This window comes from Silurus aristotelis, assembly GCF_946808225.1.
Source record: "Silurus aristotelis genome assembly, chromosome: 22".
In the NCBI taxonomy this organism is placed as follows: Eukaryota; Metazoa; Chordata; class Actinopteri; order Siluriformes; family Siluridae; genus Silurus; species Silurus aristotelis.
The window spans coordinates 14,353,356-14,380,830 of NC_139595.1; the positions used below are offsets into that span (position 1 = coordinate 14,353,356).

A 27,475-nucleotide genomic window follows, 5' to 3' on the forward strand; every position below is an offset into this window, starting at 1 on the left:
CTCATAAGGCCAAAACAAGCTTAAATTACTTTGTCTTTTTTTATCGTACAGATAAGAGGAATTAAATACATTTCAATTGAAACAAAAAGTAACCCTCCAAATCAATTAAAACAGTTACTATATTTTCCGGACTATAAGCCGCTACTTCTTTGAACCCCGCAGCTTAAACAACAAAGCGGCTAATGTATTGATTTTTCCGGGGGTTTTCCCGGTTTCACAAACTTTAAGCTAAAAAAACTGAGCCCCATAACATTAGACCAACGAAATTGCCGAACTGGTTCAGGTGAACCAATGAAACTCTTTATATTAACTCACACTCCCACTGAATCGGGCCGCACCACATCATAAATATGGATGAGGTTCCTCTGACGTTTGACCTGCCACTCATTTGGACTGTCTACAGGAAAAAACTGTAGACAATCAATCAATTGAAATGGATAACTTTATGATCAATTAATGATTCGTCACGCTGAAAACAACGAGGCATGAAAAAACGCATTTCACCTGTGTTCTGAGCGGCACGGCATCGGGAGAAAGGCGTCACCGATGGTGATTTTTAAACGCACGACGATGCCAAAAGAAAAACTCTCTCGAGAAATTGTTTTGATAGGAAGGAGGAAGACAGTGAACAATGATTTTCTCTTGTACTGTATAATGACAGCGGACCTGCTCAACCACTCTAGCAACCCGGAAATGGTATGGATTTTTGCTAAAGATATTTGCTCTTTTTTGTCCAACAATTAACTATCGGAGTCAATTAGTCGGCAAAACCGATGAATTGGTTCGAACTTTAGTTTAAAATATCAGTGCATCATTCATTGTTATCTACTGTATTTAAAAAGAAAGAATTAAAATATTTATTGGTGATAGTGAATGAGATGACTTGAAAATTGTATTTGTTCATTTTATTTGATCTTAGATCAGTTATACTAAAATATTTATTCATGTGATACAAGCAATGTCAAATAGGGACAGTTACCATGTCTTTATACAGTAGTTAGAAAATGGCTTGTCATTTATGTTATGTTGTCCCCTAACAGACAACTGTTAATGTTGGCCCCCTGTGTGACATAGGAAAAAGCAAGCACAGGCTGGATAGTATCCTACCCTACTGTAATTAGCTCTCCTTGTGTAAAAACAATGAAAAATGCCTTTACAAATTGTACAAAGAGTGAAATCTGGATACAGATCAGAAGTTTTTCATTCTACACAATAGGACACACCCTTGATCCTTCATATATACAAGCAAAACAAATACAGTAGTTAGACTTGGTAATGCAATCACTAAATAGAGACAATATGTACAGTTGCCTGTACTGTAATGTTAACATGGAGAGTCAAGCACGTTCCTTTTTTTATTCATTTCTTGCATCAGCTTAATTAGTCACATCTGATGTTAATTACATATAGTATAAAAAGTAGCACTCTCAAGTAGATCAAATTAGACGCCATACAGAGATTGAAGCATCTCGTTCTTTCTGTCTGTAGAGACGGAAAAATGACCTGTGAGAAGCGTACGACTGAGAAAATTAGTCCAAATTGGAACTTATAGCAGAGTATAAAATGTCGAAACTAACAAATTACCACTTTTCCCCTTTCATTTTTTTTTGAAAAATCCAAGTTTTCGAAAACAAAGCGTTGACGCGAACAAATCATTCTCATTCAATTCCATGCAACTCATTCTTCCCTTTACGGAACAAGACTTGGTATTAAGTACGGAACCGATGCCGAACGAACTGGGACACGAGGCTCTAAAAAAACGGAAAGAACTAACTTCAGATCGAACCCGGACTTGAAAATAGTTAATAGTTATGTCTTCTGCCATGGTATTATTTCAGGATCCAGCCTTATGGGATCCAAAAATATTTTAAATGATATTACAACTGAAATCAAAACGATCGTATCTTGACAAAGCTAATAAACAAGTCGATGAGAAGCCCTCGAATTATATTTCTGCCTGAAATAAATTCTCATGAAGGACAGTTGAAAGAAATGCATGCTTTCAATTTCCATGCACATTTCTCATCCCCTTTCTTTTCTTCCTGTATTTTTATTTGCAATTATTTCTTTTTCCCAAGAGTGTGTTTCTTGATGAGATTATGTCAGTGTTAGCAAAGTGAAGCATATCCTGCCTATATCCAGGCAAAAAAACTGAAAATGCACCAAACCTCCTTCTTAAAAAATGTGCTGTCTCGCTCTTCATATCTTTTTCCTCATGAATGTCAATTCTGCCTCGCATTGTTTTTCTTTCCTCATCTTCCCCTCCCTCTGTGTGTGTGTGTGTGTGTGTGTGTGTGTGTGTGTGTGTGTGTGTGTCTGCTTGTGGCAGGGATGCAGCTGATAAAGGCAGCTATTTGCTCAAGCTTGGCCCACGTGGCACATCATTTTTAACCTCAATTTCCTCATATGAATGGAACCCCTTAACACACACAGACAAACAAACACTGCTCGCTCATAAAGTACATACCTCAAAACACCACCATATACTACTCCTGCCTCTTAATTGGCCTGTGTTTGTTAGATTTACGCCACTAAAACACTGGTCTTGACACGGCTGCGATGATCAGATTGGCTTTTATTTGACTTGAGACCAGCAAGTAGAGTAAGAACTGACTTTACATCCTGACACCAATCATGTAAAGCAATAAAAAAAAAAAACTAGAGAAAAGTAGAAAATATTTATTACAATTCAATGTGAGTATGTGTATGTGTGGTACCAGGTATTTTAAGCAAACAACCAACGAGCAGAAAAGGAAATCTATCAGGTTTTGCCTATAAAATTTGGATATTACAACTTTAAACAATGTGATTTCCCTCATGACTTTTAAAATACCCTTTGTTGAATATCTGTGTGCTGTAGAAAAGCAGAAATATGCATGACAATTTAATCTGTAATCAGATCCTTGCTTTAAAAAAAGCTTTAAATATAATTTTATCTTTATTTTATTTATTTTTTTACTTCTGAGATAAAGAACTTAAAATGCGGGAATGTTTTCGACTTGTGAGTCAAATATATGCAAAAGAGAAAGTTTTTCTGTCCCCTGCCAAAATATTTACTGTATATGTATTACTGCTCATTAGAGTAATCTATTTATATACAGACATACATACATACGTACATATGTACATATGTAAATATAAATACACACACACACACACACACACACACACACACACACACACACACACACACACACACACACACACACACACACACATATATTTCAGCCAAGCATCTGAAATGCAATGTGTGTCAGCTTCAATGCTATGATTCCTTTCAAATATTTTTTACATACAGTACATTTCACCAATGCCCCACTCTTAAAATAGAGCAAATACTTCATACTGCATGCTTACTCTTTTTTTTCTACTAATGCTACACACACACACACAGTTTGAGTTATTTTTAAAGTCCTGCATGTGTTTCTGTCGACCGTGCAGACTTACATTCTAATTTAGGTTGTTAGTGCTTAGTTACACCCGGCAGGATCAATTACGAGGAATCTGTGTTCATTTCTATGCCATTAACTCACTAAATCTTAATCAACTCACCCGGCTGTGTGAGGGAAAATAGCTCTCATGCTCCAGCATATCACATGACTGCACATAACGATATACAAGTCTTTGCATCATGTAATCAAATCCATCAAATAGTAATTAAGGTGCAGGATTTGCTTAAGATTTGGCTTTTTTCTGAATATAGGTCGGCACAGGTTTACAGGCCTCCGGCTGTTTTCGCATGATTTCACTATGTGTTTTATGGGTAATTGTCTTCCACCATTCCGAGTCCCTGGAATGCACACTTAAAGGCTGCCTTCAGCACCCGTCCAAACTGCTGTGATGCCCGGAACTATAGTCCTCTCTCGGCTCCTTCACACCCTCGTACCATCTCCCTCTGTCTGTCTCGTCAGGTGAACGGAGGCTCAGTTATCGCAGATTAACGGAAATTAAAGCACTGGAGCTGTTTGAACTTTCATACGAGCCGATTTGAAAAATGCTATGTGTAGGCGTTATCAAAGCTTCATTCAGCATAATTTAGACACAAAAATATGTCAGGAAAAGCAAGCATGGCATTCTGTCATAGCTGGGTATGTATCTCTCTCTCTCTCTCTCTCTCTCTCTCTCTCTCTCTCTTTAGCATTGCATGCTAAGAGTCAAAATACAAAGACTAGCTGTGCAGTGTGTCTGCATATACAGTTGTATGCTAAAGTTTAGGAACCCCTGACAATGTCCATGATTTTCATTTATAAATATTTGGGTGTTTGGATCAGCAATTTCATTTTGATCTATCAAATAACTGAAGGACACAGTAATATTTTTAGTAGTGAAATGAGGTTTATTGGATTAACGGTAAATGCGCAATGCGCATCGAAACTAAATTAGACAGGTGCATAAATTTGGGCAACCCAACAGAAAAATCACCAATATTTAGTAGAGCCTCCTTTAGCAGCAATAACAGCTTCTAGATGCTTTCATTAGCCTGTAATGAGTGTCTTTTGGACCATTCTTTCTTACAAATCATCTCCAGTTCAGTTAGGTTTGATGGTTGCCGAGCACGGACAGCCCGCTTCAAATCACCCCACAGATGTTCAATGACATTCAGGTCTGGGGACTGGGATTGACATTCCAGAACATTGTACTTGTTCCTCTGCATAAATGCCTGAGTAGTTTTTGGGTTGTTGTCTTGTTGAAATATCCAGCCCCGGCGTAACTTCAACTTTGTGACTAATTCCTCAACATTATTCTCAAGAATCTACTGATATTGAGTGGAGTCCATGTGACCCTCAACTTTAACCAGTACCGGCACTGGCCACACAGCCCTAAAGCATGATGGAACCTCGCCCAAATTTCACTGTGGGTAGCAAATGTGTTTCTTGGAACGCTGTGTTCTTTTGCCGCCATGCATAACGCCCCTTGTTATGACCAAATAACTCAATCTTTGTTTCATCAGTCCACAGCACTTTATTCCAAAATTAAGCTGGCTTGTCCAAATGTGCGTTTGCATACCTCAAGCGACTCCGTTTGTGGCGTGTGTGTGCAGAAAAGGCTTCTTTCGCATTACTCTCCCATACGGCTTCTCCTTGTGCAAAGTGCACTGAATTGTTGAATGATGCACAGTGACACCATCTGCAGCGAGTTGATGTTGTAGGTGTTTGGGGGTGGTCTGTGGGCTGTTTTTGACCGTTCTCACCATCTTTCGCTGTTGCCTCTCCAATATTTTATGTGGCCTGCCACTTCTGACCTTAACAAGAACTGTGCCTGTGGTCTTCCATTTCCTCACTATGTTCCTCACAGTGGACACTGACAGCTTATATCTCTGCGATAACTTTTTGTAGCCTTCCCCTAAACCATAATGTTGAACAATCTTTGTTATCAGGTCATTTGAGAGTAGTTTTGAGAACCCAATGTTGCCCCTCTTCAAAGGAGAGTCAAAGAGAACAACAACTTGCAATTGGCCACCTCAAATACCTTTTCTTATTTTGGGAGGCACCTGTCTATGAAGTTGAAGGATTAATGAGCTCACTAATCCAATTGTGTGTTCCAATGTATCATTGTTAAGTAGTTAGAGGTATTCAAATCAACAAAATGACAAGGGTGCCCAAATTTATGCACCTGTCTAATTTTCGTTTTTGATGCATATTGCGCATTTTCTATTAATTCCAATAAACCTCATTTCACTACTGAAATATTACTGTGTCCTTCAGTTATTTGATAGATCAAAATGAAATTGCTGATCCAAACACCCATATTTATAAATGAAAATCATGGACATTGTCTGGGGTTCCTAAACTTTTGCATACAACTGTTTGTGTATACTATATGTCTGTACACTTTATATATGTCTGTATTGCATACAGACATATATACATATATATACATACAGTACATATATATATATACATTCTGTATACTATATCGACTGTATAAACAGAATGATCTACACACCATATGGACTCTACCAGCCACTCTACACTTCATGCACTCTAAACTATAAAGCCTGTACAGACTCTGCAAAAACTATGTAGTGGTATATAAAAAAGTACACTATATACTATAAAGGCTTTATATACAATGTATACAGACTGAACAATACACTATACAGATAACACACTATACAGATTACACGCAATTCAGATTATACATTATATAGATTACACATTGTACAGACTACACACCATACAGATCACACTCTATACAGATTACACACTATACAGATCACATTATACAGATTACACTCTATACAGATTACATACTATACAGATCACACATTATACAGACTATACATTATACAGAATTCACACTATGCAGATAACACACTATATAGATTACACATTATACAGATTACACACTATACAGATTACACACTATATAGATTTTACATTATACAGATCACACACTATACAGATCACGTACTATACAGTTTACGCAATATATAGATTACACACTATCCAGATTACACATTATACAGATCACACACTATACAAATCACACACCATACAGATTACACACTATACATATTACACACTATACAGATTACACTCTATACAGATTACATACTATACAGATCACACATTATACAGACTATACATTATACAGAATTCACACTATGCAGACTACACACTATATAGATTACACATTATACAGATTACACACTATATAGATTTTACATTATACAGATCACACACTATACAGATCACGTACTATACAGTTTACGCAATATATAGATTACACACTATCCAGATTACACATTATACAGATCACACACTATACAAATCACACACCATACAGATTACACACTATACATATTACACTCTATACAGATTACATACTATACAGATCACACATTATACAGACTATACATTATACAGAATTCACACTATGCAGATTACACACTATATAGATTACACATTATACAGATTACACACTATATAGATTTTACATTATACAGATCACACACTATACAGATCACGTACTATACAGTTTACGCACTATATAGATTACACACTTATCAGATTACACATTATACAGATCACACACTATACAAATCACACACCATACAGATTACACACTATACATATTACACACTATACAGATTACACACTATACAGACTACACATTATACAGGCTTCACACTAGATGGATTATACATCATACAGATTACACATTATACAGGCTACACACTATACAGATTACACACTATACAGATTATGTTTTATGCAGATCACACATTATACAGACTACAAACTATACAAATTACACACTATACAGATCACACAATAACCAGATTAAACATTATACAGATTACACATTCATACAGACTACAAACTAAACAGATCACACATTATACAGATTACATAATATTCAGACTACACAGTATACATATTACACAGTATACATTTTCCACATTAAAAAGGTAAATAAATCAGACTCCTGAAGCCTCAGCTAAAAGCAAACATACCTTTGTTAATAAGATATGTAATTCCTTAATGCTGCTCTAATCTTAATTATTTGTGCTTCATGAAATGTCAATATCTTACTACAGTAAAGCTTTGGAATGATTTAAAAAATCACTGCTAGTATAAATGCATCTTTGTTTTTTGTTTTTGTTTTTTTGTTTATATCCCAGACAGATTACTCTAATTTTGGTTCATACCTAATTATTTATCTGACCTTTTGTTAATGTCAAACAGCATACAGTTTTACATCTCTTGTGGATTATGTGACCCGGCAGGAATTTTTGGTTTTCCCCGTTTTTGGCTCTTTTTATTTTATACATTTTTTTACAAAAAGAAGTATGGTCAAAGATGATCATTTTCCTATTTATGTTTGGACTAACCATCCTGGATGACTTTATGGTCATGTTTTTACCATTAATTTATCTTTATACTGAACTGAAACTGGATGAGTTCATTTAATGACATTTTAAGAAAAAAATTTAGATTTAGATTCATTTGCACACAGAGCCTCTATCAGACTATTATACAGTACTGATGATGCAAGTTGCCTCCAGGGTGACCCCAGTTTTCGTCTAGCACGCATGGTTTTGTGAGATAGCATTCAGAGGACAGGAGCGCAACAAGAGGCAGATAAAGTGCCCAGGCAGATGATTGCTCCAATCAGGTATTGAGGTGCATGGCCAAGCTGAAAATAACCCAGCTCTTGTCAGACAGACAGAAAAAGTGCTGGTAAGATTGACATGGCCCCCAGGCAGTGGTATAGTTTAACGAGTTCCAGCATAACGAAGTCTTATGTGCCGTTTGATTACTCTCTCTCATTTTATCTCTTGCCCTTGTACTCACTGGCTTTTTTCACATTTTCCCCCTCCATTTTCCTTCAATCCTTGTTCCTCCTGTCATGCTGCCTCCATCTCAGGCAAGCCAAACTCAAACATTTTTTTCAGCCTTATATGCACCCTGGGGTAAGGAAAAGGAAAAAAATCTAATTTCACTATGTGGAATACTATTTATGTATAGATTAAATATGTTAAAAAATCGCACAGACAACTTTGTAGCCTGTTATAGTGATGCAGCTTCGTTAAAAATGCTATTGTATTTAGTATAAATAATTGTCTACACTTACAATTATATACACAAAACCCTTAAAAAACTTTTAACTGTGCTGTTAGCATGTTCTAATCATGTTTTGTTTGACATAATGTCTCTGAAAAACACCATTGTTAATTTAGTGATCCTTATATAATGAATTTAAAGCTATTTGGGATTCATCTTGTGTGTTAAAGAAACTAATGGTACATTAAAGATAAAGCTTGTGCTACTCAAGACATGTCAATTATATTTCGACACATATCACAATATTATTCATTACAAATGATTTCAACATTTGTACTAAATAATATTGTGATTTGTGTCCAAATATAATTTTACATGGAGAAGGTAAACGTTTAATATTCAACAACAGTATTGCCTCTGTACATTGAATTGAATAATAAAAATTAAAATTGCTTGTAAGTTGATGTTGATGTTTAGCAAACATTTATTTTGAGTACATCAAAAAGAAGGGCAATTGATAGTGGATTTTACTGATACCGATAGCTTGGTTGTATTCTACTCGATAACTGATTAATCAACCGATGGATACTGGATTTAAAAAAAATTACAAAAAATAACACTCCACGTAAAAAAGTACAAAACCTTATTAAAAAAATTAATAAAAAGTACTGAATCTTTGGAATGTTCTAAATGAAACAAATATGAATATATTAATTATGTTAATAAATATTGGACAAGACATGCATCCAACTGAAACAAAAAGTAACACACCAAATGTATTAAAAACTAAATAAATAAGAATGATAGTTTAAAATAAAAACATGTGGCATCAGTGATTTCTTTCTAGAGGCCATTCTCATACTGTACAATGCGACCCGGAAAAACCATCGGTAGTAATAGTATAGTAATCAACAATCAATGGCAATTATTCAGCTATACCGCTAGATCAAACCACATTCATGATCTTTAAATAATTTTTTTTTTTTTGATGAAGCTACATCACACTAGGCCATAACTGACTGTTTTCCTATAGCAGTATTCCTTGTCATGTTTTATTATCTACATAATTTCACATATTATCACATTGTGCAGCTGGGCACAGTCTAAAGATCCATGCCAAGGCTCATTGATGCAGTTGGGGAGCGAAGGCTGCCCCCCTGCTTGTGGTCCGATCCAACAGACGAGCTCCTGTAGCTCAAATTGCTGAAGAAGTTAATGCTGTTAATGCTCAATGGGTCAGAACTGTTTTGGCAGCAAAAGGGGGACCAACACAATATTAGGCAGATGGTCATAATGTTGAGCCTGATCAGTGTACATCCTTTCATACAACTTTATAACTGATTTATCTCTGTAACGCTGCTTTGAGACAAAGATTTTAATTAAATTGGACATATTATCATATTATCAAAGAAGCAGCTAAATAATATATGTAAAATTAGACTTTGTTGAATGGTTTATAATATATATATATATATATATATATATATATATATATATATATATATATATATATATATATATATATATATATATATATATATATATATACTTATGCTTTAAAGTGCTAATAAAATATTTATATATGTAGAGTACATATATCTTTCTGAAGCATGCTGTTACATGCCAGATGATGTCATTAGCTTTACGTTAAAAGTTGGATTGTTCTGTACTGTATTTGTTCGGAGTTCTGGGTTACCCACTGTTGCCATGATGATGTTGGCTGCTGTCAACACATCACTCTAATAGTGACAAATGGTACTCATTACATCAGCGTTAATTTGCCCTCTCTATCAGCCTGGGATGCAGATACTCAGGCTGAGCTGATCGAATTGTCAGTGTAATTACTGGCATAAGACCTTATTAAAAGCCTGGGCCTCTGGATCCAGTGTCAGTCACTATAGGCAGGCGTATCACTCACTGGCATCTCCATACTGCTCACAGACACTCTTTACAGGCATTACTTTATGTCCTGTTACTTATAAGAGAAGATGTGGGTTCCCTTGTGGTCTAGTGGTTAGGATGCGGCGCTCTCACAGCTGCGGCCCGGGTTCGATCCCCGGTCAGGGAACCAACCCCAGCCATTAAGGTTGCACAAGCCTTAGTGCCGGTCCCAAGCCCGGATCAATGGGGAGGGTTGCGTTAGGAAGGGCATCCAGCGTAAAAACGTGCCAAATCAAACTTGCGGACGGTCCGCTCTGGCGATCCCTAATGGGAGAAGCCGAAAGAAAGTTTTACTTATAAGAGATGTGACATGGTTGTTTGCCATAGTCTCATTTTTCTTAATGTTTTTGTTTCTTTTACTTTTTTTTAAAGATATAACCACTAAACAAATATTAAGAACTTTGTGGGACCATGTGTAATTTCATGTTACAATCAACTCAAGCACTATTTCTACTTGCAATGGAAATATTTGTTCAAAATTGGAAACAATAATGTGAATTGTAGTGCACTGATTAGTTTGACTCAAGTTAAGTTGTTTTATTTGTCCACTGCTTTACAATAGATTGGCCAAAACATCAGCTTTTGGCTGAATCAGTAGATCCTTAATGACCAAGCCAGTGTTACATGCCGAACTGTGGGGCAGGATACACGTATGCAGACTCAGCTTGTGTCTTATTAATGGGGGAGGTGGTGGCATAGTGGTTAAGGCATTGGATCCAATGGTCATGAGTTCAGATCCCAGCCACACTATGGGTCCACTTCTGGGCCTGAGCAAGGCCCTCGACCCCAATAGCTGCTCAGTTGTGTGAATGAGATAAAAATTGTAATTCATTATGGATAAGGGAGTCTGCCAAATGCCATTCATGTAAATGTATTAAGGTTAGAAGAATTAAATCTGTAGATTAATTCTTAATTTAACAATGCGAAGAGCCACAAGAAAGGAAGAATAGGAAGCATGGAAAACTAAGGCATACATTTAATGATGAACAGAAACAGAAGGGAAACAAGTAAGGAAACTAATCAAGACACAGAACAGGTGAACACATTAGGGTAATCAATCAATGTCAATAATAGAGGTACGGACCAAAATCAAAGCAACATTGTAGCAAAAAAAAAAAAGTCCAAATAATGAGAAGGAAAACTGCCTGGTTTGACAGAGGAAAAACATAAGAAAACCTAACCGCTGTATTTATTAATGACATTAATGTACATTACAGTTTATAGATGCAAATTGTGATTATAATGTTAATCATAGTGTGAATTGCTAACGTGAGCATAGAATGATCTTTAACGATTTAGTTAATTTATGCATTACAATACTGAATTCATCTATTTTTCCGTGCCTACTAGCTTATAAGCTATCCTCATGCCCGAATTTTATGCTCCAGACTTTCAGGGGGGGTAGAATGGGTTGAGTCACTGCAATGCATTTAGATCAGCCTCAGAGCATGTCTCAGATATTTTAAGGCTCAGAAATATCTGACTTCTGAGTAAAAAAGAACTGATACAGAACAGAAAACAGAACTATACGGCTGCCTTATATTTAAATAAAAAAGCGATAAATAAAAAAATATACTTGTGTGAGACACAGCAATCTACTATAACATTAAATGCCACATACAACGATAAATGGCCTCAGCACCAAGCTATATTTGGGGATTATTACAGTTTTTATGTACAGACTCAAGTATGTACAAGATTTGTATTTATTACAATGTATTACTATGTAGAAAAACTTACTGGGCAGTTCAACGTGACCACATAATTCAAAACAAATATGCATTGTGTTTTGTAATATGCATTTATTTATCTTTGTAACTATTTCTAATGTAATTCACACTGATCAATTGTGCAACTTTTGACCACAGACATGGAATAATAAAACAAATTCCAGGTCAGAGCTCTGCAGCAGGCCACTTAAGATCTTCCACTCCAAACCATCTAAACCATATCTCAATTGAGCTGGCTTTGTGCTCAGTGGCATTGTCATGCTGAAAAAAAAAGGTTTGGAGCTGCTAGTTCATGTGAGGGTAAAAATTGATGCTATCACATCCGAGGACATACTATATAATTGTGAGCCTTCAAGTATGTGTTAACAGTTTGGGGAAAAAAACACATATGGCTGGAAAAGTCAGGTGTCCCAATACTTTTGTCAATATTGTGTATTTATTCTTTTTAAAGAACTTACATGAACCTGGAACTTGAACCTGTGCACTAAATTTGGATTGTTTGTTACACCAACATACTGTAATGTCCAATGTCCTGACAAGGAGTTATTGGACAAACAAAGGCCTAATCTAGAGTTCGGGGGATGGGGTCTTTCAGGTTTAAAGATCTTAATTAGCAATGATAATTCTTCTTATCCCCTGTACAACTGCTGTCTGGCTCCAGAATTTACCTCCGATTAGCACCAAACAATCAAATTGGAAAGAATTCCCACTTGGAATATTGAGAGAATAGTGAAATGTTAATTCTGCAATCTAATTTATTCAAAAGCCAGAAATTTGATAAGTTTTGACTATAAATGTGCAGACGAATGTTAAGTTGGACATTCATATAGATAATAAAAATGCTAAATATTGGTTTAAATTTTCATGTCTTATAGGTGCTTTACCAGGCAATGTTGAAATCCTTGGGCATGTCATATACAGTATATATATATATAAATGCACTGCATTTCATTGCTGTTGTTGGAGCAGCACTAAAGATATTTTAGTCTTAGATATGGCTTGTTTTGTTTACTGTTATTAAGAATCTAGAAGTCAGAGGAAGGTTAAGATAATCGCTTCTCCTACTGACTTTCTTTCATGGAAACACATGCACACAATGTATGTGTAGTGGTTTCTCACACACCTAGCTTTGAACTATGAGATTAACACCCCCTGCCCCCACCCACCACCACCACACACACACACACACACACACACACACACACACACCCACACACACACACACACACACACACACACACACACACACACACAGACACCCACCCTTAGGATATCAAATCTTAAACGCCCATTTCTAAGTAGGTCATTGCTTATAATAGCTGCAGACTCCTTTTTCCCACTTTCCCTCCCCTTCCTTCACTCTCACACCCTATACGCCACTAGCTGTGTTTGGAAGACTGCATGCATCAACGAATGATTTCAAGCTGCATTGGCTTTTATGCATGGGAATGGAGGTGATGCAGGAAAATCACAATAAATAAATAAAAAATCGTATAAAATGTTTGATTTTTTTTTTCCTATTGTTATATGCTGCTCAAACAACACAAGCTGTTTCATTTGAATACATTTCACTTTAAGTTTGAGGTATCAGCATTGGATATAAACTCAGTAGCGGGACAGTCACGTTCAACATACTCGATACTTTACCACCTTCCTCAAGTTGGCCTGTGCCTTTAAATAGAAGAATAAAATAAATATTTCACACCATCAACCATTTTTCTTTTATACTGAATTTGATTGAATAGCCCAGTGGCATACTTGAAAAATTCTATGAATTTTACTTCTATGACTACGCCGACTGAATACAATTATACTGATTGTCTCGCTCTTTGTTTTTCTCTTTGATTTTCTCTTTTAGGATCGAGATTTCTTGTTACATCCACAGGGGCCTTGTATATTCTGGACGTGCAGTCAGAGGATGCGGTGAACATCTACCGCTGCACCACGCGGCATCGCTACACAGGAGAGACCAGACAAAGTAACAGTGCCCGATTACTTTTATCAGGTGAGAAATTTATAATTATAATAATAATCATAATAATAATAATAATAATAATAATAATGATTTGGTTGATATGGTTACATATGAGAACTTTCTTCATTTGCTCATTTAACATCAGTGGTGTACAGTAACAAAGTAAATGTAGCTTAAGTAGCTTGTTAGGGTATCTGTACTTTACTGAATTATTTCCTTTTGGGGAGACTTTTATTTTGCCTTCACTACCTTTCAAAGTCAAATATTTTACTTTTTACTCAAAATAAAAGAGACTCCGGACTGTACTGTATTTCGCCACAACACCCGTGGCCTTATTTGTGTGATTTTTTTTTTAAGTAGTTGAAAAGAAGGCTTTAGGCTCATGATACTTTTAATAAATATCAATCAGTGTTTCACTTATTAATATCATTCTATTGATAGATTGGTGTGCTAAGAGTAACATTAGTCTTTTCACATAAACTGAGTTGATTAGACAAGAGTCTTAAGAGTAATATTTTTACCATGGTTTGTGTACTTCGTCCACCACTGTTTAGCATGCATATCCTCTGGCCATTCTCATCAATGCGAGCAACCAAGTGGTCTTGGTGGTTCTCCTTTCAATCGTAGAAACAGTGTTATGTACAGTACTTATCCGAGTTCGACTTCCTTTTTGTTTGGGAAAAAACACGGCTGTGTCCTTGAGAACTATGTATCAAATTTGCTAAAAACATTTGGGACACATTTTAAAGTACATACAGTACAGTACTCATCAATAGTGCAAATACCACACTATATACCTGCCAGTCATTTTTATATTGCAGGAGAAAGCCCAATGGCTTCATCTGGATTTTAACTTTTCATGTTTGTCATCTGCCAGCACTTTCTTACTCTCTATTTAACAGTCTTTCCGCACTTAGAAGAGTGTAAACTCGACAACGCATTTACTAGAGAAACTACTAGGTTGTATTAACTAATACATAGTTGACTAGGGCAATCCCTAGAAAAAATTCCTCTCATAAATATGTGGGAAACACCTTGTTTCCCACCTGGGATTGAAGTAAATATCAATAGGTATACAGGCACATTTCCCATTAGATTTTACATCCTATATATTACATATATTTAATCAAATGTTAATAATTCTATTCTAATTGTTCTCTGTGTAAGATGAAATGGATTTGTTTCTTATAAGCTAATTTAATTTGCTGTATTTGCACAGTATTTGTATATTGTATGTTGAAAAGTAGTGACAATACAGGTTGTAAGATGATAGAAAAGATTTTCAGTGCTTTACTTTAACAGGGAAAAAAACATGTTATCTCCAGCACATTTCTGACCATGAAAATATATATAGAGTGCAAATGGAAATGAAATTAAGCATACCTTGCTTAACAATGCTGCTTAGTTATACTTGCCCCAATAGAGCCCTGTATGTTACATAGTTATATATTATGCCAAAGCAGTTTTTTTTTACTTTTATTAAATAATGACAATGAATATTTTAAGTGTTGTAGACAGACGTTTAAAGTAATTGCTGTTAATATACCTCTAGTTTCACCACCTGCAGGAGGGACCGTAAGGGACGGTGCTGTGAGGATTGGGCAGCAGTCGAAGGTGGGGGCCTGCTTAGACTGCTGCCCCCGCGACCCGAATTACGGATAAGCGGGAGAAAATGAATGAATGAATGAATATTTTAAGTGCAAAAGAAACTAGAGGTATATTAACAGCAATTACTTTAAACTTCTGTCTACATGCTTTATCTTTGTGTTGCAGAGCCCGTGGATTCAGCACCAGTGATACTAGATGGATTTGAGAGAAAGGAGGTCATGGTTGGTCATCGGGTAGAGCTGCCCTGTAAGGCGTCTGGTCATCCTCCGCCTCGCTACCGTTGGCTAAAGGACAACAGCCCATTAGAGTCGGACAGTCGCTATCACCAGAGTGTCTCAGGCCTCCTGATTGAGGCCACCAGACCCAGTGATGGAGGCAACTATGTGTGTGAAGTCTGGAACAGCTTTGGCAATGCCAAGGTGGTGGGACGGTTGGTGGTCAAACGTGAGTTCCCAGTTTCTAGTAGAAAATTGTGAAATGTTTTAGAATCCTGAAGTCATTAATTGGTCACGACCGATTCATAGCATTATGACCATTTGCCTCATTTGAACTGGTCTGTGGCTGGTCTGTGGTAACTGCGATGCACAATGTATTTTGACACCTTTCAATTAGAACTAGCATTAAGATCTTTAATTTAATTTGAGGTACAGGAGCTCTTCTGTTGGATCCGACCAGCCATTTTTTCCTTTCTGCTGCCTAATAAATCGCACCCTAACTAACAGGTGCAATAATAAGTTTAGTGTAATTTGCTTCACCTGTCACAATGTTATAATGTCATAATGTTATGCCTGATCAGTGTAAATGTATTGGAATATCAATGTTAACAAAACACCTAAGGATTATTATTGATATTAAGTCTGTACACTATACACAGCACATTTTTCTCTTGTGAAAGTTTTAAGATGGATTATAAAAAAATAGCCTTAATGGCTCCGCTGTGTCTTTGTCTGTTTCTTTGTAGAGCCCCTGAAAGCAGTGGTGAATCCTCGTAAAGTGAGAGGCAGCGTGGGCAGTCAGGTGTCTCTGTTCTGTAGTGTCACTGGCTCTGACGAATATGAAATCACCTGGTACAGAAATGGAGAAAGGATCCAGCCAGGGCCCAATGTCCGTATCACTGGCCTCAGCCATGAGAACCTGGTGATGGAGGGCATGGCCAAGAGTGATGGAGGAGCCTACCAATGTTTTGCCCGCAATGGCAAGATGTCCACCCAGGATTTTGTGCAAGTCATTCTGGAGGGTGAGTTGAATTTAACCTAATCTAAAAAGACTTTTAAGATGGATTTAATCTAAGACAAACACAAGGTATGCCAATCTCTTAAGAAGCATTTCTTTTGACATTCAATTAAAATCCAATATTTTCTATAGTTAAATTCACGCTTCAATGGTAATATTTTATCGCTGTGCATCTATAAAAATGTTTGAACACTCTGACAGTTTCATAATTTAGGTTAAATCTTAGTGTTGCAAAGAGGACAGTATCAAAATTGATTGCCGTGATTCAAGTTACCTCTAAACAGAGAGCATCACTGCATTGCAGTTCAGAGGCGGCCACACTCCAGGTTAAGTGAGCTCTGAGCCCAAAAGGAGCAGGGAGAGCAGAGGACTCATAAGAGGAGGAGATAGCATCCACAGTCCACCTGCTAAGGGTCTGCTTAATCACAGGAAGACAATTCTAATATGGACTGTAGTGAAAAACAGCTGGGGCAACTTTCTTCACAAGGCAGTTCTGTGGACACACCCGGTTAGTGCTCCCGATAGTCGAGAGCACTTTGGGGAAATACCCCCCGGCCTGGGGTAGAGAAAGGCACTGGCCATGCCTTGCATGAACTCCAGACCGGAGGGTGTCACGGAAAGGGTGTGAAGGCCCCCAAATCTCTTTAGAGATGAGATGGCCAGTAAAAAGACTATCTTGACTGTCTGAAATCTCAAGGGCAGCTCAGGCAAAGGCTAAGACAGGGCCTTCATATCTAGGTGTCACTAGTGGGTTCTTTCCTAGCTTTTTGAGCAGGTCAGCCTGGTAGGTTTGCAAAACCGCAATGGTAAACCAAAGCCGAAGAGGTCCAAAGGGGCCTGGTGGGCAGTACCTGGGCTTTTAGGGATGACGCAGCACCGGGAGAGAGATAGCCAGCCAGCGCCTCTTCAACCCGGGGAATCGTCCCGTAGCCGCACTGTTTCAGTCCCACTACGTTAGAGTAGAGAGAAATATTGAGACTAAAGAGGCAAGCCAGAGAAGGGCTGTCCCCAGAATATGGACACCTCGGTGTGCAGATCTGGAAAGAAGGGCACGCTAGTGAAAGTGCCCTCCTTGAAGAGCGATCTGCTGAAGCGGAGCATACGCAGGGACATGCATCTGCAGTGCGAGCAGTGCTCCGCTCCCAGACAAGCTACACATAGACGGCCTGAAAGACCGCTTGCCATTGGTTAGCTTTTCCAATTTGCTTGTTTACCGTTGCCACGGCCATTCTTGTATTTGCTAAGGAAGCAGAAGAAGTGTATACAAGACTTCAAGTCATAGCCTTAAACGAAATTGCAGCAAAATGTCAGTGAAGACACAGGAATCACTTTTCTCAAAGCCGTAGGACTGTAGTGTGGACTGGAATTGGCTAATGGGGTGGCCAGAATGTACAATAGTAAAAAGCAGGCAAGGTTTTTGTTTGCCCATTCAAAGGGTGTACAAAAGCCTAAAAAGGCTTCATCTATATAGAGCTATATAGAGAGGGAAAAAGTATACCCTTACTGAGTTAGCACACAGAGCAGAGATGATTCAAGCCAGTGAGCATGGGCCAATTGCCAGAATATTAGCAGCAATGCTATCAAGTGCCTAATACAGTGGCCTAATATGTTAAGACAGATTTTCAGTGACACTCTTTTACTCAAAGCTTGAGGTTCATCTTAGAGATTGTCCCACATTGGTTACATTTGGGGGTCAGATTGTAAACCACAGTATGATACAGTAGCAATAATGTATTCCAAGCAAACTCAATGCCATCTTGGCAAAACAACTTTTACATAATACAATGTAGCATATTGTATTAGCTTCCCAAAGAAAACTGTATCTGCATCTAGTTATAACAGCATACATAATGATAAAAGTGGAAACCACAGGCATTGTGGGTAGATAGGTGCTGTGAAAAACCTGTTAAAGAGCCGATACACTGGTTTGTAAATCTTGCAAAGCACAGGCTAAGGCTACATCTACACAAATCCAGATAAATTAGAACAGTCCATACTGTGACTCAAAAAACGCATTTTTTAAAAGTATCCATTTCGGAAAGCATTTTCAAAAAGCTTCTTTTTGTTGACTACAAAGCCAAAAGGAAGAGAAAAATATGCACTTGCAAACTAAAACATGGCTTAAGAAGGCACTGGGTAAGCACTCCTTCATGGTTGAAAACTCACAACTATGCATAAGGGACCAGAGGAATTAGTGACAAAAGTTATCCAGGTTACAATACATGCCTCGTTGCTACCATAGCGACAATCGGGATGCAAAGGATGGAGGAGGAGACTAACCCAACATTAGTATGAGGTTAGAAAGTACACATTTGACAATTTTTAACCTGTGCTATTGTAGCACTAAACGTTGATTTGATCAGATCAAGTCCACAAAGTATCATTTACAGTTTCGTCATCCACCATCGAACACAAGGTCCATCTCAAAAAAGTGCAACACCCAATTTAATTGCCCATACTGAATGTGAAAGTGGAGTCACTATTTAAAAAAATAAAATGCAATAGAGGTTTTAAATGAGCCAGAGCATCTGGAGAGATTTATTTTGTCAAAGATATTTCATGACTGCAAAAAAAGGAATTTCTCTATTCCAAATGCTTATTTTATGTATGTGTCAGCTATATTATTCTGATGTTTTCTCAATGGAAAACCAAAGCTTGTTATTAGCAATTCCACATATTGACATGAAGGCCTTACGGATAATGCTGGCACAAGAACCAGGCACAGCTAAGGTACTATTGTGGACGGATAACACTTTAGTAGTTTTACATCAACAAGGCCAGGATGTATTCACTTATGAAATGTGAGACTGTATGTTGGGAAGAAACTCCAGTGCTCCAGACGATGCAGCCAGTATCGTTGGTAACACTTTTCTAGACATATATATTCGCAATATTCAATTAACATAAAATTTACTGCCCACATTCACTAGTGGTGGACAGTAAAGAAAGTAAATGTAATTTATTACTGTATTTATGTTGCAGTTTTAGGTATCTGTACTAAACTTAAGCATTTCCATTGCGAGAGAGTTTTACTTTAACTTCACTACATTTTATTTTGACTTAAAATTTTAATTTGACTTTAATCTTGAAACTTTAATCTTAATTTTGTTCAAATACATTTTGCAAAATCAATTGTTCCTTTTTATTTATTAGTGGATAAAAAAAAAAAACGCCACTTATGAGTGGATAAAAACGCTTTGTTTTGAACTTGTTTTGATTGCCGCTTGTAAATAAATGCATAAATAAACGATGGAAAAAACTCCTGAATTTAACTTGCCACAACACCTTATTTGCATAATTTGCCTAAGTAGTCCAGTAGTTCCTAAGAATGTTTTGGGCTTATGATCATTTTAATAGATATCAATCAGTGTTTAACTAATTAATATCATTATATTAATAGATCGTGTGTGCTAAGAGTAACAGAGTCTTTAAACATAAACTGAGTTGATTAAGCAAGAGTTTTGTGGCAAAAATTATAATAGGAACATTACAGCCATAATAAATCATTGTACATTTAATACTTTTTTACTTATGTACTTTTTACTTAAGTACATTTGAAGGCAAATACTTTTGTACTTTTACTCAAGAGAAAGTTTTAAGGGAGTACTTTTACTTTTTACATCCTTAACAAGAGCATTATTCGACCATTAATTAGGTTTATTCTCAGTTGCAAAAAGCATTGGTTGTGTGAGTTATCATCATTTTCAGAGTTTAGTAATGAGATCTTGAGTAAGTCTGTACTTTAATTAAGATCAGAATCGTGTTTTGAATGGTTTTCCACTTTGGTAAGGTCCAGTAAGATTGTGTGATACATCTTTGTCAGCATTGTGTGATGTCTGCTTATCAGTTACAGAGTACAGAATTAAGTTATGGAGAGATTCTTATTACAAATGGAGAGCAGTGTCAAAACAGTGTCAGTGATTCCAATTTTCAAATCACTACTATTGTAAACAGTATATACTGTAAAGCTAATGAATCACTATTAGCTTAACTGAGCAAGAGAGACCAATATACATGCTTTAAATGGTAAATGCTACACAAAAAATTCGATTAACGATTAATGTAAGCATTGTCTGGAAAGGTTACAAACTTCAAAGATGATTTTGAGATGCAGTCAGTAGATTTTGAAGTAAACCTCTGTGGAATATAAGGAAGCAGAACAGAAGGTTACATAAGAAAACATTTAAATGTGATCTAGCTAAAGCCTTCCTTTAGGATATTCTGTAAATGTTATGCCACTGTCACCTTGCTTAAAGTGGCGTATTCTGCTTAAATGCTTGAATGTGAAGCAGAAATGGTTCTTTTCTGGAAAACCTTTGTTTGTTATGATTCCACAGACGCATATGTAGATAAATCAAATTCCATCTATAAACCCACAGTAAAATGTATAGGTAAAATACAATTCATTTTCCTCATCTACACAATTCACTTTAGTTCACACTTGGACCTTTGGATGTCTACATGAGTTCCACTGATGAATGAAGCGGGTCAAGTGTAGTTGACCAGGCCATGATAAGAACACTTTTGAAATACAGCCAAGATAACATTTTATCAAATGCTGAGACAAAGCAGAGTTTTCTGTAGCATTTTTACCTTGAGATGACCATGGACCTTCAGCCAGCCGATTCTTACCTAAGCCTGGTTTCTGTGGCAACTGTGTTTAATGGCAGTGGAACTGAGTAAAGAGATATTGATCATCTATAATGATGTGAAGTGAGTCTGCACAGTCAGAGAGCAGTGATGAGCTATGACTTCAAAGGCACCAAGCTTGAAATTACAGCTGTTTTTTTATTGGCTGAAAGGAATAAAGGAGAAACAAAAAACAAAAAGTCATTTTGAAGGTCAAAACTATTTCTAAGTGATGAAATTGTAGGTTTTTCTTTATTATCTTTTTTTTTTTTTCCGGCAAGGAGTTTGGATTACACCTACAGTACAAACAGACAACCTTGACTGACTACTCATGGTCTTTAGTTTGCACAACAATTTCAAGAAGCATGGTTGTGACGAGCCATTATGTAAAATAGTATAGCATAATATTAATAATGTTTCATACATTTCATACATAATACAATGGCATGAAGGTTAATACAAGCATACAAGCATTTGGACTGTGATGCACTGTTTTTGAACATGCTGTATATACATTGGTAAAAACATATGTATCTTTAATGTATCCTATCCTTGGCTGTGCTGTACACTTTGTAAAAATACATATAAAGTGCATCACTTCACTTTTTTAACATTTGTGGCTGTTAGGTTACAGCCTTATTCCAAAATGGTTTCAATTAATTTTCCTCAAAATTCTACAAACAATAGCCAATAATGACAATGTAAAAGAAGTTAGCTTGTTGTCTTTGCAAATTTATTCAAAATTCATTCATTCATTCATTCATTCATTCAAAAATTAAACTCAATTTTTAGCTCAGGTGCTGATTCCACTGACCATTCTTGAGATGTTTCTGCAACTTGATTAAAGTCCACATGTGATAGACCAAGGAATTGTCTGTGGACCTACAAGACAGGTATATATCGAGACACAGATCTGCATTAGCATTGAATGTCCCAATGAGCACAGTGAATGCAGCAATGTACAGAGACATCCTTGATGAAAAACTGCTTCAGAGCACTCTGGACTTTGGACTGGGGCGATGGTTCATCTTTCAACAGGACAACAACCCTAAGCACACAGCCAAGATAACAGAACAGTGGAGCTGGAGAGGTTCTGCAAAGAAGTATGGGAGAAACGTTCCAAAAATAGGTGTGCCAAGCTTGCAGCATCCTACTCAAAATAATCTGAGGCGCAAAGGTACTATAACAAAGTACTGAGCAAAGCCTTAATAAATTAGCAAATTTTTCAAACAAACTTCTTTCACGTTTTCATTATGGGGTATGGTTAGTAGAATTTGGAGCCCTGTGAATACTTTCCAGATACGCTGTATTTGCGATTTCCCTAACAATCAAGTTGCATTAACGTTCTGTGTTTATATATTCTCTTCAGATGGCACTCCAAAGATACTATCAGCCTTCAGCGAGAAGGTGGTGAGCCCCAACGAGCCAATTTCCCTGGTGTGTCACGTCAAAGGCACCCCACTCCCCAGCGTGACCTGGACACTGGATGATGAGCCGGTCATCAAGGACAGCCACCACCGCATGGATCGCTTCATCACGGTTGAGGGCCACGTTCTCAGCTACCTGAATGTTTCACATACGCAGGTCACCGACGGCGGCGTTTACCGTTGCACTTGCAACAACTCTGCCGGATCGGTCTCCTACCAGGCGCGAATAAACGTAAGAGGTGCTTGTCAGATCAGCTCCTCCAACAAAAACAAACAAAACTGCACTCACATTACACTTTTATGATACCTGTGTTTAAGATGTTTATTTTTTTTGCCGTCTAAAAGACACTGTCGGATTGTTCATGTTTCTGATTTTGGTTTTGACATATACGTAGTTCATTGTTGCAGCCAGTGTTTTCAGAAAAGGCCACCATATATTTTTTTTTGTAATCAGGGTTATTTCTGAACATTTGAAGACTACAAATATGCTACTCTGCTAATACAATTATACAAAATATGGCTAAGGGTTTGAAGGTACCAGACTTTCACGTGCATATGTGGTTCTTTTCCAAACCTTTGCCACAAAGTTTGAAGCACATAATTGCTTATGATTTTTGTATACTGTAGCATTACAATATCTAATCACTAAAACTAGTCTAGACTAATCCAGTTCCAACAGGATAATACCCCTGTTCACAAAGCCAGATTAATACATGGTTTGCCCAAATGGAAGAGCTCAGTTAGCCAACACAGAAGAATGAAGATTATTATTATCATTATTATTATTATTATTATTATTATTATTATTATTATTATTATTATTATTATTATTAACAGCAAACAGGGCTAAATCTGGAATGAGATGTTCAAAAAGCACATATGTTGGATTGTCAAACATTTGATTTTATAGTGTACTTCTTAATTTGTAGACCACAAAGAAGTTGATGTAAAAGCCAGAACCATGGTTAAATATATCATTCTAATTATAATGGGCATTTAGAGGCCCTGCATGCTTGCTTAATCCACTTATAGCTAAAAACAACCCTGTTTGTTAGTATACACTCAATGACTGTAGCATACTGTACTGTGTATAACCATACTATATCCTGTCAGTCAATAGAAAAGAATAGAGACCACCATAGGACCACTTAGCAAATAATTAATTAGGTTGGATTATTCAAAACCAACAAAAGCTATTTAGTAAAAGCTTTTTTTTTATATTATAACTGCTTTATATGGTAGTTCTATAATAATCAAACATCTACACAGTGGACCAACAATGTCATTGTGTCTAATAAAGTGGCCACTATGTATACACAAGCTCTAATGGCAAGCTACATGTATTTTTACACCGTTTCTGAGATTTGCTTTATAACATAAAGATTAGGTTTGTATGCTAATAATACAGTATATGGCATTATGAATAGCTTGTTATATGAATAGTTTTTTATATATAACAAATCTTGTTGCATACAGTGCAATCTTGTGTACTAGCACACAATATTATCTCTGCACTCCAGCAAACTGGAATGAAACTTATGAGGTGCAGGTGCACACAGCCTCATGATATTCATACAGCTTATTTAATATATAGCCCTAATATAGCAGGTGGCTGCTCAGATGTTTCTGTATATAAATATAGTCTTGAGTAAACTGGCTCATAACCGTGATCAGCTTAGCGAATAGGCGCACTTATGCTAATATATTAAAATGAGATATATTGGCCCTCCATGGCTATGAAATATAGTTATGCTCAGCAGTACAACTCAACAAAAGGATCAACGTTCCGGAACATGTTGACATTCCTGATGTTGTCTTTTCCCTAACAGGTCCTGCCAGTATCCGCCCAATGAAAAATCTCACTGCCATCGCGGGGCGGGACATGTTCATTCACTGCCGCATCATAGGCTACCCTTACTATTCCATCAAGTGGTACAAAGATTCCAACTTACTCCCCTTTAACCATCGCCAGCGTGCCTTCGAGAACAACGGCACATTGAAGCTGTCTAATGTACAAAACTCAGATGAGGGCGAGTACACGTGCTACGTTCTGGTCGATCCTGAGAAACAGATCCATCGCAGCGTCCATGTTACAGTAAAAGGTCAGCTGGCAAGAAGTGCTTTAACTTAAAAAGCAAGCTTTGCTTAATGCATTTCCAGGTTTCCAGGTTTGTAAATGTCTCTCAGGAATGAATAATGTGATCTAACAGAATAACAGAAGCAGAAAGATCTCGATTTATTTCTTTTGCATGCGCATGTATTCCATTACAATATATATAGTTTTGAACAGGGACAGCTGGTGTAAAAATTGGACTAGCAGGGCATTCAGATTTAAAAAATATATTAATATAAAGTTTCTTTTTTGGAAGCTATTACCACATTATTAAGTTCAATCAAACATATATGCAAGAAGGCTGTCACAAGAGTGGTGTCTCGTAGTCGCATTGCTTGTGTCTGTCTGCCGAAATTAATGCTGCATATCTGCACGACATAATACTTTCATACATAGTAGGGGACCTTAGTAGGGGAGTGGTGGCTCCAGCGGTTAAGGCGCTGGGTTACTGATCGGAAGGTCGGGGGTTCAAGCTTCCACTCTTGGGCCCTTGAGCAAGGCCCTTAACCCTCTATGCTCCAGGGGACCCTTACGAGAAAAATAAACCAAGGACCGTGACGTCGGAGCGACGTGGGGCCGCCTTCCTGTGGGCTCACCACCTGCAGGAGGGACCGTAAGGGACCGGTGCTGAGAGGATTGGGCAGCAGTCGAAGGCGGGGGCCTTGACAGCCCGATCCCTGGACACGGAGAAGTGTCTGGGGAATCTGCTTAGACTGCTGCCCCCGCGACCTGAATTACGGATAAGCGGGAGAAGATGAAATGAAATGAAACATAGTAGGGGTGGTATAGCTCTGTGTAATGATAACTGATTAATCAAATTCCATTTACAGTATGCGCTTAAATCTTAAATAGTGTAATAATACTAACTGCTTTATTATTAGAGTTAGTTTGTGAGACATCCGGTTGGTGCTGAGGACATTGGAGGCAGGTATAAGAGAGAGGAGAGCTGTGTAGGTTCTTTTTTCTTTTGGCATTTTTAGTGCTTAGAAAATGAAAATAAAACAGTCACTAGTACAAAAAACAAGACAGCTCATTTATATTACACAGGTGTAGTCGCTCATACTCTGAAACTTCTCCCTTTTACGCCTGGCTTTGCCCTCAGTGCTACAGAGGATCAACTAAATGTACATTAGATAAACTAATCAAAGTCTGATTGCAGTATAAATTACAAAATTAAGTACAATGGAACCACATGCTTAGTTGGGTTACCGCTTTTCTGTTTACTATGTTTAGTGTTTACAAGAAACACGACATGAAGTGAAGTAGGGCATTACAGACTTGAATAATTTAAAACCATAAAAGCAGCTGCCTTTTTATCTTTATGTGTGTGTGTGTGTGTGTGTGTGTGTGTGTGTGTGAGTGTGTGTGTGTGTGTGTGTGTGTGTGTGTGTGTGTGTAAAGGTTTGGCTCACATCATTCTTATTATATTATCAATGAGACCTAATGTTTTATTGCATCGTTTAACTCGTTGAGATATTAAGAGAAATCAGCCTTCCATCTAACATCGCGACCAGCCATGACCGGTTTTGACAATAAGGCCAATGCCTGTAATTCATTATAACACATTGAATTGTTATAATGGTTTATGCATAACACCATAATCCAGTCCAACTTAAAAATCATCACCATGCGTGTGCTCTCAAGTAGCATCGGCAGCATATGCTCAGTCATCTTGTTACTCTTTTGAGTGGATGCCATCAGTGATAGAAAGAAAAAAAACATCTCCACGATTGAGTTAGCTAATTTGTTCATGCTTAAAATTCTGAAGCAGCTAGGGGGGAATCCCTAGAGTCCATTATCCCCACTTTGTTGTGAATTAAATAAGCAGTGAAGTGCTGCTTTAGTTCAGCGTTATTTTAACTCATTGATTCTCACGACAGGCTGATGCACACCATGGCTGGGTCCCCTGAGAATGCATTATGCTAAATTTGCCGGGAAAGGAAATAACCCTTTTATAGTTGTCTTTTTCCTCTTCACTGCTCTGCTTCTCCCCTCATTAGTTCACATTATGCTTCCTCCTCAGTGAAATCTGCAGATTTGGAGGCGCAGGGGTTTGTGATACAGGCAGAGCAAAACCTTGCGGTTGAAAATTCCCGGTTATCTTACTTGTGATAGCATGCATTTGGTGGTTGCCTCGTCATCACATGTTATGTAGTATATTCTTATTATTTATAGCCATTGGGATATTTAGAGGTGTAAATAAGTGGAATGTTGTCATTATTGCAATTCGAATTAACCAAAAAATGTTGCGGTTTGTACAAAAGGGACTGAACAGTCTTCTTATTAAACTTGTAAAAAAAATAAAAAAC

General features: G+C 37.2%; 1 protein-coding gene across 3 annotated transcripts in view; it reads left to right on the forward strand.

Annotated features, from left to right (window-relative positions):
* dscamb (Down syndrome cell adhesion molecule b) overlaps positions 1-27,475 on the forward strand; it is a 142,647-nt gene that overhangs the window by 77,413 nt on the left and 37,759 nt on the right. For all 3 annotated transcript variants that reach the window (XM_083525448.1, XM_083525449.1, XM_083525450.1), the window contains exons 4-8: positions 14,040-14,186; positions 15,930-16,208; positions 16,726-17,001; positions 22,996-23,292; positions 24,883-25,155. In XM_083525448.1, coding sequence (XP_083381574.1) covers positions 14,040-14,186; positions 15,930-16,208; positions 16,726-17,001; positions 22,996-23,292; positions 24,883-25,155 — 1,272 coding nt within the window. The remainder of the gene's footprint in view (positions 1-14,039; positions 14,187-15,929; positions 16,209-16,725; positions 17,002-22,995; positions 23,293-24,882; positions 25,156-27,475) is intronic.